This window comes from Montipora capricornis, chromosome 10 (assembly GCF_036669925.1).
Source record: "Montipora capricornis isolate CH-2021 chromosome 10, ASM3666992v2, whole genome shotgun sequence".
Classification (NCBI taxonomy): domain Eukaryota; kingdom Metazoa; phylum Cnidaria; class Anthozoa; order Scleractinia; family Acroporidae; genus Montipora; species Montipora capricornis.
In genome coordinates this window covers 29,961,004-29,977,056 of record NC_090892.1, presented here as the reverse complement: position 1 = coordinate 29,977,056, position 16,053 = coordinate 29,961,004, and the positions used below count along the sequence as shown (strand labels likewise).

Sequence of the window (16,053 nt, the reverse complement as noted above, 5' to 3'; positions counted from 1 at the left end):
AACATCAAGTGAGTGTTCAACCCCCCTTCCGCTTCCCACCAAGGAGGAGTTTGGGAGCGATACAGAAGAAGAATTCTCAGCAACACTAATGTGTGAGATTGAAGCAATTGTCAACAGTAGGTCAATTACCAAGGTGTCTGATGACCCCCGTGATCTTCAACGCCTTATGGCAAATCATCTTCTTCTGTGGAATGGTCCTCAGCTTCCACCTGGAGCGTTTACAAGTGATGACATCTATGCATGCAGAAGACACTTTTTGGAGGAGAAGGATTCAGGAATACCTTCCGCTGTTACAACAACTTTAACAGTGGTTTCACAAGAAGGGAAAGTTCGCAGTTGGTGATGTAGCGCTAATCGTTGATGACAGGTGTCCCAAATGGCCTCTTGGTCAAATCATTGAGATTCACACCATGTTGTGTTCGAAGTGCTAGAGTGAACACAGCTTCCGCAACGTTGTTGGGACCCATAACCAAGCTGGTTCTGTTGGGAGTCTGTTGGAGGCTATTGAAAGCACGAACTCAAGTGTCTGAAAGATTTTTTTTCTTGTTAAATTCGTAAATGTTACAAATCTTGTAAACATTTAAGGGCTGGGATGTTACTTCCGATATGTTACTTGGGTTACCCATGATCCCATGTGGGGAGATCTTGAGGAGGTGTGACTCGTAAATAAATGATTATGCTGGTTGGGTTTTTAGTTGTACTCTCGTCCTTTAGAAAGCCAATCAATAGTCTGCAAGTATTAATTTCTGTTTCATTTCATCTAGATTTAGTTTCGTAACCAAAATATTACTCCAATACCGGAATGCTTGTTGTACTATATATGTTAAAAAAGTGTGTTCAAATTGTTGCTTGCATCAGGAGCCCGGCCAAAAACCCGGCAAGCATGAACCCAGCCAAGCTTTCTCTGCAACCTTGGCCACCAAAGCTTGGCCTTCATGGCCTTGTTACTTCCAAGGCTGAGCTTTCTCGGCAACCCTGGTAAAAATAGCCTGGCCTTTCCAGGCCTTAAGATTCAAGACCGGGTTGCCCAGGCTTTTTTGAATTTCCAGGCCAAAAATGTATAAGTCTTCAAGATTACAGACATTGACTGCAATTTAGCGTAACAGTGTCTGTAATAGTGACCAGTGGCCTTAACCAAACTCTGTGGGCTCAATTGAACTGTCTTTAAAGTAACAATCTTTAAAATGGCCTTGATGGTGTCTTGCAATATGCGATGATGTTATGGTTGAACAGACAATTATCTTTATGTAGCAACGTAAACATTATATTATAACTGACACTTGACAATGAATGTTATATTTCCTGTTCCTAAACCTTTGCATGATTATTGTCTGATGTGCAGAGTCTTTGTATTGATAAAAGAGCTATGTAAATGATTTAAGTCCTTCTCATTCTATCATGCTAAAGTTGTACTTAAAATTTAATGTTTAAGCAATTTAAACTGTCACACTGTTCAGCCAAAAAGACTGGCCTTCCCGCCCTTCAAGATTTTAAAGCCAGGTTTGGCCAGAGTTTTCTGGATTTCCAGGCCTAATTTTCGGGAATTGAAAGCTAAAAGGGCACTGTGGACTAGGAATTTATGTAAATCTTTAGGAATTCCACTCAATGATTCAACTAGAGGTCACTTGAGTGAGTTAAAATTCTTGAGAATTTTGCGCAATAGTACCACAGGTAACCCAGGCTCACTGTGTGTGCCACATAGGCAAATATAGAGAACATATGAGGCGAAGTTTAGGTCTGGAAATAAAAATCGATGAACCTTACCACGTGGTGAGCTGTTGTTGCTGTTTTTAATACGTACACAAAGTTTCAGGAAAAATGGTGCCTGTTCACCTTCCTTCACAGTATAGTGACAAGGTAGGAGACAGAAGCCAGCGTAGGGACTCTGATCGACTTAAAACAAGCACGATTTTTTTCACGAAAATCGAATCCAGTCGCTAAATAAACACGCCAGGCTCATGGAACATGAATTTCTGTAAACCATGAACCCACTAAAGCTTCTCCAGGTAGCAACGTGAAGCCACCAGGCTCCGTAGAACTTGTAACTTAACCTGCTAAAATCGCGGCACGAAGCCGTTGTCCTCGCAAAGTGTCCAATTCAAAATGGCACTGACCTCGGGACGCCTGGTGACAAGTATAATAAGTCTCCCTGGAGGGAGGGGAGTCCCAGATTGCTCAGTGATCATGAGTTTTGTTTTGAGCAATTTAGGACTCCCCTCCCTCCAGGGGGACTTATTATACTTGTCGCCAGGCGTCCCGAGTTTAGTGCCATTTTGAATTGGACACTTTGCAAGGACAACGGCTTCGGGTCGCTATTTTAGCAGGTTAACTTACAAGTTCTATGGAGTCTGGTAGCTTCACATGGAGATGCTTTAGTGGATTCATGGTTTAGAGAAATTCATGTTCCACGAGCCTGGCGTGTTTATTTAGCGACTGGTTTCGATTTTCGGGAAAAAAATCGTGCGTGTTTTGGGTCGATCAGAGTCCCTACGCTGGCTTCCGTCTCCTACCTTGTCATTATACTATGAAGGAAGGTGAACGGGGACCATTTTTCCCGAAATTTCGTGTACGTATTAAAGACAACAACAGCTCACCACATGGTAAATTTCGCTTACCTGTGATAGTTTCAAGATTTGACTTCATCTAGTGCCTTGAAAAAATGAGCTTAACTTCAACTTTCAATACATGTACAACAAGGTTTGGTCTTATTCAAAGCATGCCAATGTGGATGCGATATTTTTCAAGTTAATTCACTGTTCGAAATATATTTACTTTGCTTAAGCAACGTTCTTTAAAGGCCCCACACTTTGAACATAAAATCACTCTGTACACAGAGAAATGAGAAAGAAAACTTTTATTCTGGTGTGTTCTATAGAGAAATATCATCAACGGATTACCATGTTTGATGCTCTCATAATTGGCCTTATTCCAAAAGAAACAAGATGCATTACTCTTGAAAATTACACACTTTAAGTCAGCACTTAATCCTTTCAATGAACTCCAGAATCTTTCAAATCTTCCTCATTTAAAAAAGAAACTGTGGAAGGATTGTCATCCTCCACCATCTTGAATAACATGTGAGACACCGGACTGGAAACTAGTGAGCCCTTTTCGTTTTGGTCATTAGTCAGTGGTAACCAGTCCAGCTTTTATAGATTTTGGGTGGTTTATTTCAAATGTACCGGTAATGACAACGTAAAGCAGATATTACAAAATCTATCTATAGATGACAGCCCGTTCACCGTAGCCGAGTGCAAAGCTATGGAGAAGAACATGAAAACAGGCAGGGCAGCTGGTCCAGATGGAATTTCTCCACAAGTCTTAAAATACTGTGATTTCGATGAACCTGTCCTGCAGTTTGCAAACAAGCTTCTCACAAACCTTGATAAGCCGGACCAGTGGTTAAAAAGCAATCTGGTGCCCAATAGTGAAAAGCGGTAATCTTAGTCAAGTAAGCAACTACAGGGGAGTAAGTTTATCCCAAATAATGCTCAAAGTCACCAACAGAATGATATTGAATCGCATTCAGCCCATCCTCGACCCATTGCTATGAACAAATCAGAATGGGTTCAGGCCTGGTAGGTCCACCACAGCACAAATCCTGGCACTTAGAAGAATTATGGAAGCTATCAGAGCCAGAAACTTGCCAGCAGTAACATTAATCGACTTCAGAAAAGCCTTCAGAAAAGCCTTCAGAAAAGCCTCCGAGAGGAGAAAGATGCTTCAGATTCTCAAGACCTATGGCATCCCCACACAGTTGGTGGACTCAGTTGGTAAAACCTAAGAGGAAACATGGGCTAATGTCCATTCCCCTGACGGTGAAACCGGATTCTTCCAAATCACCACAAGCGTGCTGCAAGGAGACACACTTGCCCCGTATTTGTTGATAATTGTTCTGGACTACGTACTACGAGAGGCTATCAAGCGTCACGAGGAGAGTCTTGGACTAACAATCAAGCAGAGTCAAAGCCAAAAAAGTCACTGATTTTAACTTTGCAGATGACATTGCTCTTTTTAGTGATCAGTTCCAACAGGCACAAGAGTTACTCAGCGTCAGCCCAGGTTGGTCTTATACCAAATGCAAAGAAGACAATATACATGTTTTTTAACCATAATGTTGACCCTCAAAACACCAGACAATGAAGTCATTGAACCTGTTGAGAACTTCAAGTATCTGGGTTCATGGATCAGTGACTCTGAACACGACTTCAAGGTCAGAAAGCCTTCAGCTTGGATAACTTGCAACAAAATGAGGTTTAAAGCACAGTTTAGAGCAACTGTGGAGTCTGGTGTACTCTATGGAAGTGAAAAATGGACTGTGACTAAAAAGCTGGAGAAAAGTGTGAATGGAAGCTACACCAGAATGCGGGGAATGGCCCTGAAGGTGCACTGGCAACAGCCTGTGACCAACCAGGAACTGTATGGGAGCCTCCCAAGTGTGAGTGAAACAATCCGTGCGAGGAGGTTAAGATTAGCTGGCCATTGTGCGTGTCGCAATGAAAAAACTGCTTTAAAAGTGTTGCTATGGGAACCTTGTCATGGTTTCCCAAATCGAGGCAGACCTAAATTCAAATACATTGACACCATCAAGGCAGACACGGGATTGGACAACACAAAAGAGATTAAATGCCCAGCCAGGTCGTATGGAGAGATTTTGTTAGGACGGCTCGGGATGATTCCTGGCCTTAATAAGTTGTAAGTTATTCAAACGTTTGTATCTACCATCGCACTTTTGTGCATGGTGAAGATTTTTTTGTTAGTTTTGCTCTTTAAATCCTGATCCAGGTAAGGAAATCCTTACAACTACTCAAGTAAAAAGGTAAGCGTTAACATTGTGTCACACATTACACGAAGAGGCAGTTATCCAGATGCAGTAAGGAGGTCGAGGCAGTAGTTAGCGAGAAGCTCTGTACAGTTACTTCAGTGACTCAGTCTCTTCCTTCGAGCAACACAAATGGCACCAGGCCATTTGTGTTCCTCAAACTGTCAGCAGGAGTGTCAGTGTTCAGCGTCAGTAAGCAAGACTTGTGCTGGTGCCATTGAAGTATTTATGGCAAAGCCTTACTGTATTGATGAAACAGCTAATGGTGGGAAATCAAGAACCCTGACACCTGTTGATGAGAATGGCTTTAATGGAGTTGAAGACCCAGTTTTCCGTCAAGAGTGGATCATTACTTGATCCAACCAGCAGCCATGGTTATACAGAACAAGCTTGTTAACGATATTGTGAAAGATGCAACTAACATCTTTTCTTTTGAGTACTTGCAAAAGAACTTTTCGTTAACGATATTCCACCTGGCATGTCTTGGATGTATTTGAAGTTTTTCAAAAAATGTTTGAAGACATACCTGATTGAGATCTTGGGTTTACAGTGAAGTTAACAAGGCAGAAAGGTACAATCAAGCAATACAACAATCTGCTGATGAAAGTGAACAGAGAAGTGATGAAAACTATCAACTTCCCTAGTCTGACATTCAGTTTTAAAAAGTTTCATGTACTATCATCTTGCATTTACTGATGCAAGACTCTAAATCAGGGTAGACAATGAAAAAGTAGGCAAGCAAACACCATCAGCTACCGAGGGTCATTGTTTTCGTCTAGAATGATGTTTCTGTTCTTGAATTAACATGAACTTTGCTGGCTCGTTGGTATGAATATCATGTGGCTACTAAACTCTTCGTAGCCCAATGCCATTACGTCTAGGCAAATTTGAAATCTGTAGCAGCGTTAAGAGGTACATACTAAACAGACTCTAACGAGAGATTCACTGTCTCACTTTCCCACACAGCATGCAAGATGTTTTTCACTCATTATATTATACCCTGTTCCAGGCTCCCAGATATTCGGAAAGCAAAGAAAACTGTCGCTTTTTTTTTTTTATGCTTTCCCGACTAGCTGGGAGCCTGTCATAAGGCTAAGCAAATTATAGACAACATCCATGGAAAGCAGGAATTTTACTATAATACATCATCAATAGTTATTAACTGGTTAAAGAAAAAGGCAACCAAATCTGGATTGGCTGATGACTGGACCGCTTATAGAAGCTTCAGGAATTCTGTAAATAAAGACATTAGGTTAGCCAAAAAGCGATTCTACCAGTCACAGATAAATGAGGCATCAGGCAACCAAAGAGCCACTTGGAAAGTGATCAATAAGTTCTCGGGGAAAGAATGAACAGTACCAAAATAGAGGGATTGCAAACGGTAGTGCTGTCGCCAAATCGACTGACACACTGCTGGCTATCCGTGCAGATCCAAACAAGACTTCAGCGCTGGCTCTCACTGAGACATTGGGGAAATTAGTTACGTATAACGCTGATGCTCTGGCATTGTTAGGTCATGTTAACATTGACTTGTCTTACCGTCGATGCGACGCTATCAAACCACACTTAAATAACGAAGATTCCTCGTTGTGTGGCTCTCAAGTACCCATCACGGGCTTGTTATTTGGCGATGAGCTGCAATCTCAGCTCAACAATATCAAAGCGACTAATAGGATTGGCCATACGACTACTGCAAAGTCATCTTACCGAAACCATAGCGATGGCTGGAAGGGCAAATCTCCTCACTCTAGTGGAAAGCCTTTTTTAGGGAAGAGGGGCCGGTCTTACCGGCCACAAAACAACTTCTACAAACCACGGGAAACCGAGAAGAAATTCAGCCAGTCAAATGCTCTGATATCCTGACAGACAAGGTAAATTTGTTGCAGTATCTTAAGTACAAAGTTCTCTGCTTTAAAGCAGGGGGCTGAGAGAATATTATAATGAGTGGAAGGCCTTAACCTCAGACCCTGAGATATTGCAAATGATACTAGGCCAGCCAATTGAATTTACCAGGACTCCATATCAAAGAGTAGACCCCAGAGAGAAGATGAACAGTGTGTCATTGATACCGAAATAAATACACTACTTGCTAAAGGTGTTATTACCCCAAGTAGTCACGAAGAAGGGGAATATATCTCTCCTATCTTCACTAGGGCAAAAAAGGATGGCTCTTTCAGAGTTATTTTAAATCTCAAATGTTTAAACACTCATGTGCAATATCACCATTTTAAAATGGACTGGCTTAATACTGTTCTACATATGGTAAAACCTGGGTGTTTTATGGCATCAATAGACCTAAAAGATGCTTATTATTCTGTGCCTATCGCCACTGCCGACCAAAAATACCTGAAGTTTCAGTGGCTAGGAAAACTATATCAATATGTTTGTTTTCCAAATGGATCGGCATTTTGCCCCAGGAAGTTTACTAAATTATTAAAGCCAGTATATTCACATTTAAGGCAGCTGGGACACCTTTCAGCAAGTCATATTGATGACTCATATCTCCAGGGTGATGACTATGCTGACTGTGAAAGAAATGTTACGGATACTGTCAAACTATTTGATTCCCTTGGGTTTACTGTACACCCTGAAAAATCATCCTTTGTTCCACAACATCGAATCACCTTCATGGGTTTTATTATAGACTCAATTACAATGACAGTCTATTCAACCTCTGAGAAGATCGAGAAGATCATTCATACCTGTCAAGGCCTGTTGCAGTGTCCACACCCCACAGTAAGAGAGGTGGCATCCACTCTTGGGTTACTCATATCAAATTTTCCAGCTGCAAAGCTAGGGCCCTTGCATTTTAGGTCACTGTCACTAGACATGGACAAAACTGAGGCCTTGCGCTTATGGTTGTCAGGTCTGCTTAGTGCAGATGTACAAGATTATTTTTGGGCACTGTGACATAGATCCTCATATGTTTTTCGATTTTAATGTATTATCGAAAACGCGTAGGAACCATAATTTCAAGATAAGACCTAAGAAGACACGTACGAATTATTTCAAATTTTCTTTTTTCAATCGCTATATAACGGACTGGAATAGTATTCCATCAAACATTATGCGTGCGTCTTCATTGAGTAGTTTTAAATCCTATCTTTTAGATCATTTGTGTCAATCTTAAAATGAGATGTGATTCGTTTCGTTTGCTTTCTTTTTTTTCAAATTTTTCATAGATAATTTAGTCATGGGGAATATTCTTAGTATGGGAATTTAGTTCCCCCCAACTATTCTCCGGTCATGCGTTTTTATTTATTTCTCTTTTTTCTCGAATTTTATTTTTATTGTACATACGTTACCATGACAAAGCATTATTAAACTATTAAACTATTAAACAAGGGTAACTTTGATGCCTTTATGTCACTGTCTGAGTTGTCTCGCAGTGATTTGCAGCGGTGGATACACTAAGCAGGGTCGCTGCAAAAACCTATAAGCCCTCCTCAGCCAGAGATCACTTTATACACAGATGCAAGTAAAGAATGCTGGGGAGGAGTACTCAATAATGTAAAGATTGGGGGGCATTGGACCCCTGAAGAGGCTTCAAATCACATTAATTATCTTGAAATGCTTGCCCTGTTATTTTCTCTCAAGGCATTTCACAAAGAGTTGTCAGGGAAGCATGTCCTTGTGCGAATAGATAATATGACTGCTGTGTCAGATTTCGGTAAAATGGGCACTAGCCATTCCAGAAAGAGAAATGATCTAACCCGTACACTCTGGCCATGGTGCCTTGAAAATATCATGTGGTTAACCACAAGTCATATCCCAGGAAAAGAGAATACTCTAGCTGATGCAGAGTCCAGGAAATCTAGAAAAGAAACTGAATGGACTTAGACAGACGGTTTTTCCACGAGGCTGTTAAGAAACTTCATGTTGAGCCTCAGATTGACCTGTTTGCCTCTAGGCTTAATTACCAGTTAAGGCCATTTGTCGCCTACCAACCTGATCCTGAAGGAATGGCTATTGATGCCTTTTCAATCTCTTGGAAACCTTACGTTTTTTATGCTTTTCCTCCCTTTAGTATCATCCCAAAAGTGTTACAGAAAATCCAAGCAGAGGAGGCCACAGGACTGTTAGTTGTGCCATGCTGGCCGACTCAACCATGGTGGCCATTGGTAATGCAACTGCTGGTTCAGGAACCCCTTGTGCTTCCAAAAAAGAAACACACCTTATTTCTACCTCAACAGCCAGACTTGGTGCATCCACTACATCAGAAGCTCACCCTTCTGATATGCCACTTGTCCGGAAATCCCTTGAAGGCAGAGGCCTTTCGGAATCGGCTACCTCACTCATCTTGCAGTCCTGGAGAAAGGGTACTCAACAACAATATAAACCTTTCATCGCTAAATGGGAACAGTACTGTAGTCAAAGAAAGATTAATCCTTTTTCAGCGACTCTAGAACATGGGATTAATTTCCTGGCAGAACTGTACCAAACAGGGATTGGATATAGTGCCCTCAACACAGCCCGTTGTGCTTTATCTACTGTTTGTTTCACATCAGAGCATTATACTTTTGGACAGCATCCCTTAGTTTGTCGTTTCATCTAGGGAATTTTCGAATGCAGACCCTCTCTACCAAGGTATCAAGAAACTTGGGATGTGACTGTGGTATTAGAATACCTAGCAAAATTTGGGTCACCTGAGAAACTTAGTTTGAAGAACCTGACTTTGAAGGTGGTTATGTTGATGGCGTTGCTTTCGGGACAGTGTCGTCAGACTTTGCACACATTATCAATTGATTGTATGCAAATAAGTTCTGATAAATGTGTGTTTTTCATTAACTCACTGTTGAAAACTTCGAGACCTGGTAAACATTTAGCTTGCCTTGAGTTTCAGGCCTATGCACCAGATGTTAGTCTTTATATTGTAAAGCATCTTCAGCACTATCTGAAGCGTACAGATGCTCTCCGAGGTGATGTTAAGCAGTTTTTTGTTAGTTACACTAAGCCTCACAAAGCGGTTTTCCCTGATACAGTAAGCAGATGGATTAAGACTACATTGGCTGCTGCTGGAATTGACACTTCAAAGTATGGTGCCCACAGCACCACGTCAGCTTCTACATCTGCAGCTAAAGGGAACAGCATTTCTATTGCCACAATTATGAAAAGTGCTGGGTGGTCTCAGGAGTCCACCTTTACCAAGTTTTACCACAAACTAGTGGAACACCGAGGGAATTTTGGGGCTGAACTCCTTAAAGCTGTATGTGGTGACAACTAAGATAGTTTCCCTAAGAGAGCATGGTATTAAAGCAGATTCATATTGTTATAATCATTGCTGTCCCATTTGTGTTCGCCCTCACACTGCTTTAAAATCTCACGTGACTCCGTAGCGACCAATGACCAATGACGAAACAGAATACCAAAATTAAACGAGGCTTACCTGTAAGGTGAAGTTTGATTTGGATTCTGTGAGTCATTTGTCGGGAGCGAAGGAGTTATGTGCCCACCCATGTGTTATTACCCCACCCGTGATTGGGTGTAAGTGCTCACATCTGTTAAAGACTGATCTTCCCGGGCTCGTGCGCTTTCTCACATGACTCCTTCGCTCCCGATCAATGACTCACAGAACCCAAATCAAATTTCACCTTACAGGTAAGCCTCGTTTAATTTTGGTATTATAGGCCAATTTCAGTATTTATATAAAGTGAAGATATAAATAAATTAAAAGGCATTAAAAGTTAAACAAAGAGTTTGGCCCTAATGGAGTCGCCATTAGGGCCATTAGGGCCAAACTCTTTGTTTAACTTTTAATGCCTTTTAATTTATTCATATCTTCACTTTATATATATACTCTATTTAATTTCAGTATTGCCAACAATTATGCGAGTTACACAAGTTTTTGAAAGGCTTGTCTTTGAACAGTTAAATGCATATTTCAATGAGAATAAGTTTCACTACTCAAACCAGTCCGGATTTAGGGCTCTTCATTTAACTGGTGTTACAATATAGACAAAGGTATGGGAAACAAAGTCCTTTTTCTGGACCTAAAAAAAGGTGCACAGAATATTCTCTTGAAAAAGCTATCACATTATGGTGCAGAAACAGCAGCAGTTGATTGGTTCAGATTTTATTTAGCAAATCAGCGACAAGTTTGTTATGTTAACGGTGTGAAATTGGCATTTAACTTAGTAACATGTGGCGTTCCACAAGGATATATTTTGGGCCCACTCCTCTTTCTAATCGATGTTAATGATATTTCTAAAAGATTTGATTGTGGAGTGGCGAGGTTATTTGCTGACGACACAAATCTAACGTTTTCGGATGGTAGTTTGCCTGTTTTGCAAGATAAAATGGCCAAAGATCTCAGGGGAATAGCATCTTGGCTTGCCCTGAACGTATTAAAAACTGATTCTATGGTTATAGGCTCTAGACAGAGGGTGGCTAATCTCGAGGGTGAGATAGCACTTTCCCTGTTTAATACTGAGCTGGAAAAAGTGCATTCTGTAAAATGCCTTGGTGACAATATTGATGAAAACCTAACTTCGGAAGACCACATGTTAAGCATAAGGCAAAAAATCGCTCGCAACTTAAGCATGTTGAAAAGGATTAAAAATCTTACTCACATTTGTAGGTCAATAATAGACCTATTTCACATACTGTTGTATTGTGTGGGATACAACAGGTGACACACAGATGACCAATTTGCACAAACTACAACTGGAGCCTCCTACTTAAAAAGATTTTGTGACCTTCTTATAGAGCTTAGTTGGCTAAACCTTGAAGCGATGAGAAAGTGCCAAAAAGTTATTTTGGTGTTTAAAATACTCAATGGTCTAGCACCTCCGTACTTGTCTGAAATGTTTACGTATAGTACCTTGTTCCACGACTATGCACTCCAATCATCCAAGAAAAAATCTCGAGCTTCCAAAAAATTGCACAAACTATTAGAAAAACAATTTTGCATTTACTGGAGCCAAGCTGTGCAACGAGTTATGTACTGGTGTAAAATATGAAACGTCCCTGAAGAACTTTCTGCATAACCTTCATGATCTCACTATCGGCACCAGTCAAGGTTAGAAGCCCCCAAAGATTGCTAGTTTTTGCACTTTGAAAAAACCCGAAAATGGGACATTTTCGAAGGCGATTTTTGTACCTTGGTACATGGGAAAATGGGAGAGTGTAGAGTACTTTCTATCCAGGTTCCAATCAGCCTTGAACACTGTTGTACTGAGATGTATGATGAATTTCGCGATTTTCAGTCTCTAACAGATGAAGACATTGGTCTGATTGCTTGGAAGGAAGCTTAAGTTGTTGATGGATTAGCAAATGATCCGGAAATTTTCCATTACAGAGTAGACATTCTGTGGTGGTACATATCACAAATGATAATTCCTGAATCCTCAGCTAGAAGATTTTGCCATCTTCAGAAAGTGGCAGAGCTGGTTGTAGTTTTGCCATACAGTAATGCAGGGGAGGAGAGGCTGTTCAGCATGGTTCGCAAGAACGAAACAGATAGTCGTTCCTCCCTTAAACTGGAGAGGCTCTCTCGAATTTACTGGCAATGAAGTTACAGCACCCAGAAGAAACCTCACCGTGTTTTAGGTTCAACCCTGATAAGAATCTTCTCAGCTCTGCAAACAAAGCAACAAAAGAGTACAACAAAGAGCACTAGTAAGGTAAAGAATACTCTGAAACAAAGGGTTTTCCAAAACCTCCAGATTTGCATGTGATTGGAAGGTCACGATGAAAAAATACGGACAGGTCAAGTGTCATGTCAATTTAGCCATGCAAGCACAAGTAAACTCATGTCACCAAAGTTAAGGAATTTTTTTCGACCTTAAAACCCCATGCTGCGAAGAGCTTTGCAACAGTTTAAGTTTTTTTTAAAAATGCGAAGGGAAAATAGTAAATAGAAACGAAACTCTCACAAAGTAAAACTCTGAAAAGGTCAAGAGTCATGTCACGTTTCCTGCTTGAGGTTATTATTTTTGTCAACAACATGGGACTGATACGAACGAGTTGAAACAGAATTCGGCAGACAAGCAAAAAGAAGTAAAAACGGAACCAGAGTGAACAAAACATTTCTTTGTTTCCTTGGTGTTGTTGTTGTTTTTTTGCTTAACAGTTGACTAAGTCCGTTTACAGATCCTCGAACCCGGATATTATGTGCCACGGTTATTCCCCAAGAACCAAATGCAAACACCTGTCGCTAAAGTTAAGGACCAAAAAAAACTGTATGTGCCAAAGAACTTTGCATCGTTTTAGAGCTTTTTGAACCCTAACTCTATTCTAGAAGAGGAATGAAAGAAACACTTGCACAAAATAAACTGTAACTGGTCCAGTGCCATCTCACATTTCCTGTTAGCTATTATTGTCAACAACATGTGAACAATACATTTATTCACGATCGGTAGATAAGTGATAATGAGTAAACAGAACCAGAGTCAACAGCATTTTCTTTTTATCTTGGTGTTTGTTTTTTACCTGACATTTGATTTCCCCAAGAACCAAATGCACTTTATCACACATTTTATTTCTGAACACTCTCATAACCACTAAAAACACCCAATGCAATTGCCTTTTTTAGAAGATTCACACAAGATAAATTCTTCGATCACTTTTGAGCTTCTCTCAGAATAGATGTAGATGGCATCCATACTCAGGTTATTAACACAAGTATCGCATTACTGTCATCTGTAATCTAGAGTCAAGTTCTTTGTCCTCAACGAAAATGCTGCAAAACATTTACATTTACCTTTAGATTCCTGCTAGGGTCGCCCAGCCGTGACATCAGCTCTACCCCACGTAAGGTTTCTCAACACAAGTGAGCGATCTGAATAAAGGACATGCCAAATCGTAAGTATTTCAGTCACAATTGAACACGAGCCAAGCAACACTCGCCTCAAATGTAGAGATTTTTACCGGCACTTTGGAATTACTTGTGATACCATCTGAGTTGGTTTTTTCGCAAATTCCATCTTCAGGATCTTTGAAATCGTTTTCAATTTGTTCCATATCAGAATAACCGCCACTTCGAAGAGAATTTACTTGATCATGGTGTGTTTATTCGACCCCCAGCAAACTTTCGGCAATCTTTTGCGTACCTTTCGAAAACCCTTTTTGAACTGTGTCCCCAAAGATCAAGATTTTCCCTCTCTATAGCAAAGATATCAGTGACCTCACCTACTGTTATTAATATGTGACCCTTCATGCAAAAAGAAGGTTTATCCAAATTTCCCACTATGGCTATTATCTTGGTCCTGGCCTTGAAATTGTAAAACATTATTGGAATGTGAGTGAAAAAGGTCACAGTCACTGTGAAAACAGGTCGTATTGTCTGAGAAATATTTCACGCCGAGAAACAAAGTGAACATCTTGCAAAAACATCAATCTGTTACCCTGAACATCATGCCATCATTATGTCACGCTGCCTGCAAAAGTTTTACTGCAAGCATTATTGAAAGTCTTTAGGAATCGGCTATCTATCAGTGAATCGTGGAATTGGCGGGATTGGGTCCATTCTTTTGTTTGCTTTTCTGTTTTATAGTGTGGTTTCGTGAAAACAAATGAAAACAAATGAAAACAAAAGAAAACGAAATAACAAAAGAAAAAAATCGTAGATACTGAAACTTTGAACAGTAGACTATCCAAATCCATGCACAATAAGATCAGCATTTTTTATTTCGTTTCTCTGCTAAAAAGCACACAACTTCAGTTTGCCGGAATGGGTTTTAAATGTCGAATATTTGAAAATAATCTCCATGGTAGTTGGATCTTTAAAGACCAGAAATTCAAAACAATGAGCTCAGTAAAACCATAACAGAAATCAAAATGTCACGGGCTGTCTGTAGTAAAAATAAGATAATAAGTTTATAGGATCAGTAAAAAATTACATTCTCTCCCAGACATAACTCATAAGAAACAGACACGTTTGGCACGACGGAGTCTGTTGGCATAGCCCAAAATATCTGCTTGGACAAAAGATTTAAAATTGATTGGAATAAAAAGTCGCAAGCTTTATTGGAAATGATTAGGTTATGGTGAAATTACGACACAAATGAGTCGTGTAGTATTATTTACCTTTGGTGTCTTTTGGCTCAGCATTTTAGCAATTTCAATTTATTTTAAAAATTAAATTGTTGTTTACTTTTAAAATGTTGTACTACTAATATGTAAACGCTTCTGGTAAGTTAGCCTCAAATAATTCGTTTGAAAAATTGCACGGCACGGCAAGAGAAATGCACTAAAAGCGGTAAGTCACTGATAATCACAAACATCAATACTCCAACAATTTCGGTAAACATTTCCATTAAAAAAAACCAACCCGTCCCAACAAGATTAGTATTTCGCTTCATCTATTTCAGTGAACGTCAACAAACCAGTGTAACTGTATGAAAGAGTCACCAGCAAAAAATAACTGATTTTTCAATTCTTTTGTCGCTTTCAGGGGGTAGAATTTACTTTTTGCTGAGCTTTATAATAATTACGTGGTAATCAGAAATTTTTTTACAATGTGACATTTTCCAGGCATGAATATTCAGGAATGAATCAGCTTTCACAGATTTCTCATACCCTGCGATCAGACATTCTTTTTGTCCTGAGTGCCAGTAGATCAATTATTATCATGGTGTGACTGATTTCTCAACAATCTGATCAATTTCACGCCATGAATATTATTTTCACACCCAATTTTAGGGCGTGAAGTTATACCCTTACAAACAATTCTTTTGTTGAACGTTTTAAACATTTAAGGTGCCACTATGATTAAATGCTTAAGAGTGGATTTCTGTAAATGTCGACCGGGCCGGGAAATATGGAAAAATCAAAAAATACCAAAAAAATTCCCAAGATAGTCCTTAATGACCTATTCATGAAAATACAAATTTGAGCTCGATCAGATAAATATTTTGGAAGTTATGCGACATTTTAGTTTGGGCGGCTATATGCCTTTGTCCTGAGCTTTTTTCGGAGGCTTGAAAGGGGTTCAAGAAACGAGTTTGTTTTGTTTCTACGCTAAATACAATCCAGACTACTAATAGCTCATTTGATTAAGGATATCCTGAGCAACATTTTGATGTGTTTTGGGAGCAAAAGATTTTAATGCGAATTTTTGGCAGATTTTTCAATATTTTCGTAATTCGGATATCATTTTAGCAGCGAATTTTCGCCCGAATTCAAGTGCTAAAAAACGCATCCGATACATGACGTTTTGCAATTAAACTTATAGCATGTGAAAGAGCATTCTTTGAAGGTCTAAAATCTAATTTCAAAACACAAGGCAACAC

The 16,053-nt window shown here is 39.8% G+C and overlaps 1 protein-coding gene and 1 pseudogene across 1 annotated transcript; both read left to right on the top strand.

The window, feature by feature from the left end:
• Window positions 1-4,114: 4,114 nt before the first annotated feature.
• LOC138020633 (uncharacterized) lies at window positions 4,115-4,699 on the top strand. Its single transcript, XM_068867575.1, has one exon. It carries the CDS (start codon window positions 4,115-4,117, stop codon window positions 4,697-4,699), a length of 585 nt encoding a protein of 194 aa, XP_068723676.1.
• A 255-nt stretch (window positions 4,700-4,954) lies between these two features.
• On the top strand, window positions 4,955-10,046 carry LOC138020632 (uncharacterized; annotated as a pseudogene).
• Window positions 10,047-16,053: the final 6,007 nt, after the last annotated feature.

Coding starts and splice junctions, on each gene's coding strand:
- LOC138020633 (XM_068867575.1), top strand. CDS start 4,115: ATGTTGACCCTCAAAACACCAGACAATGAAGTCATTGAACCTGTTGAG.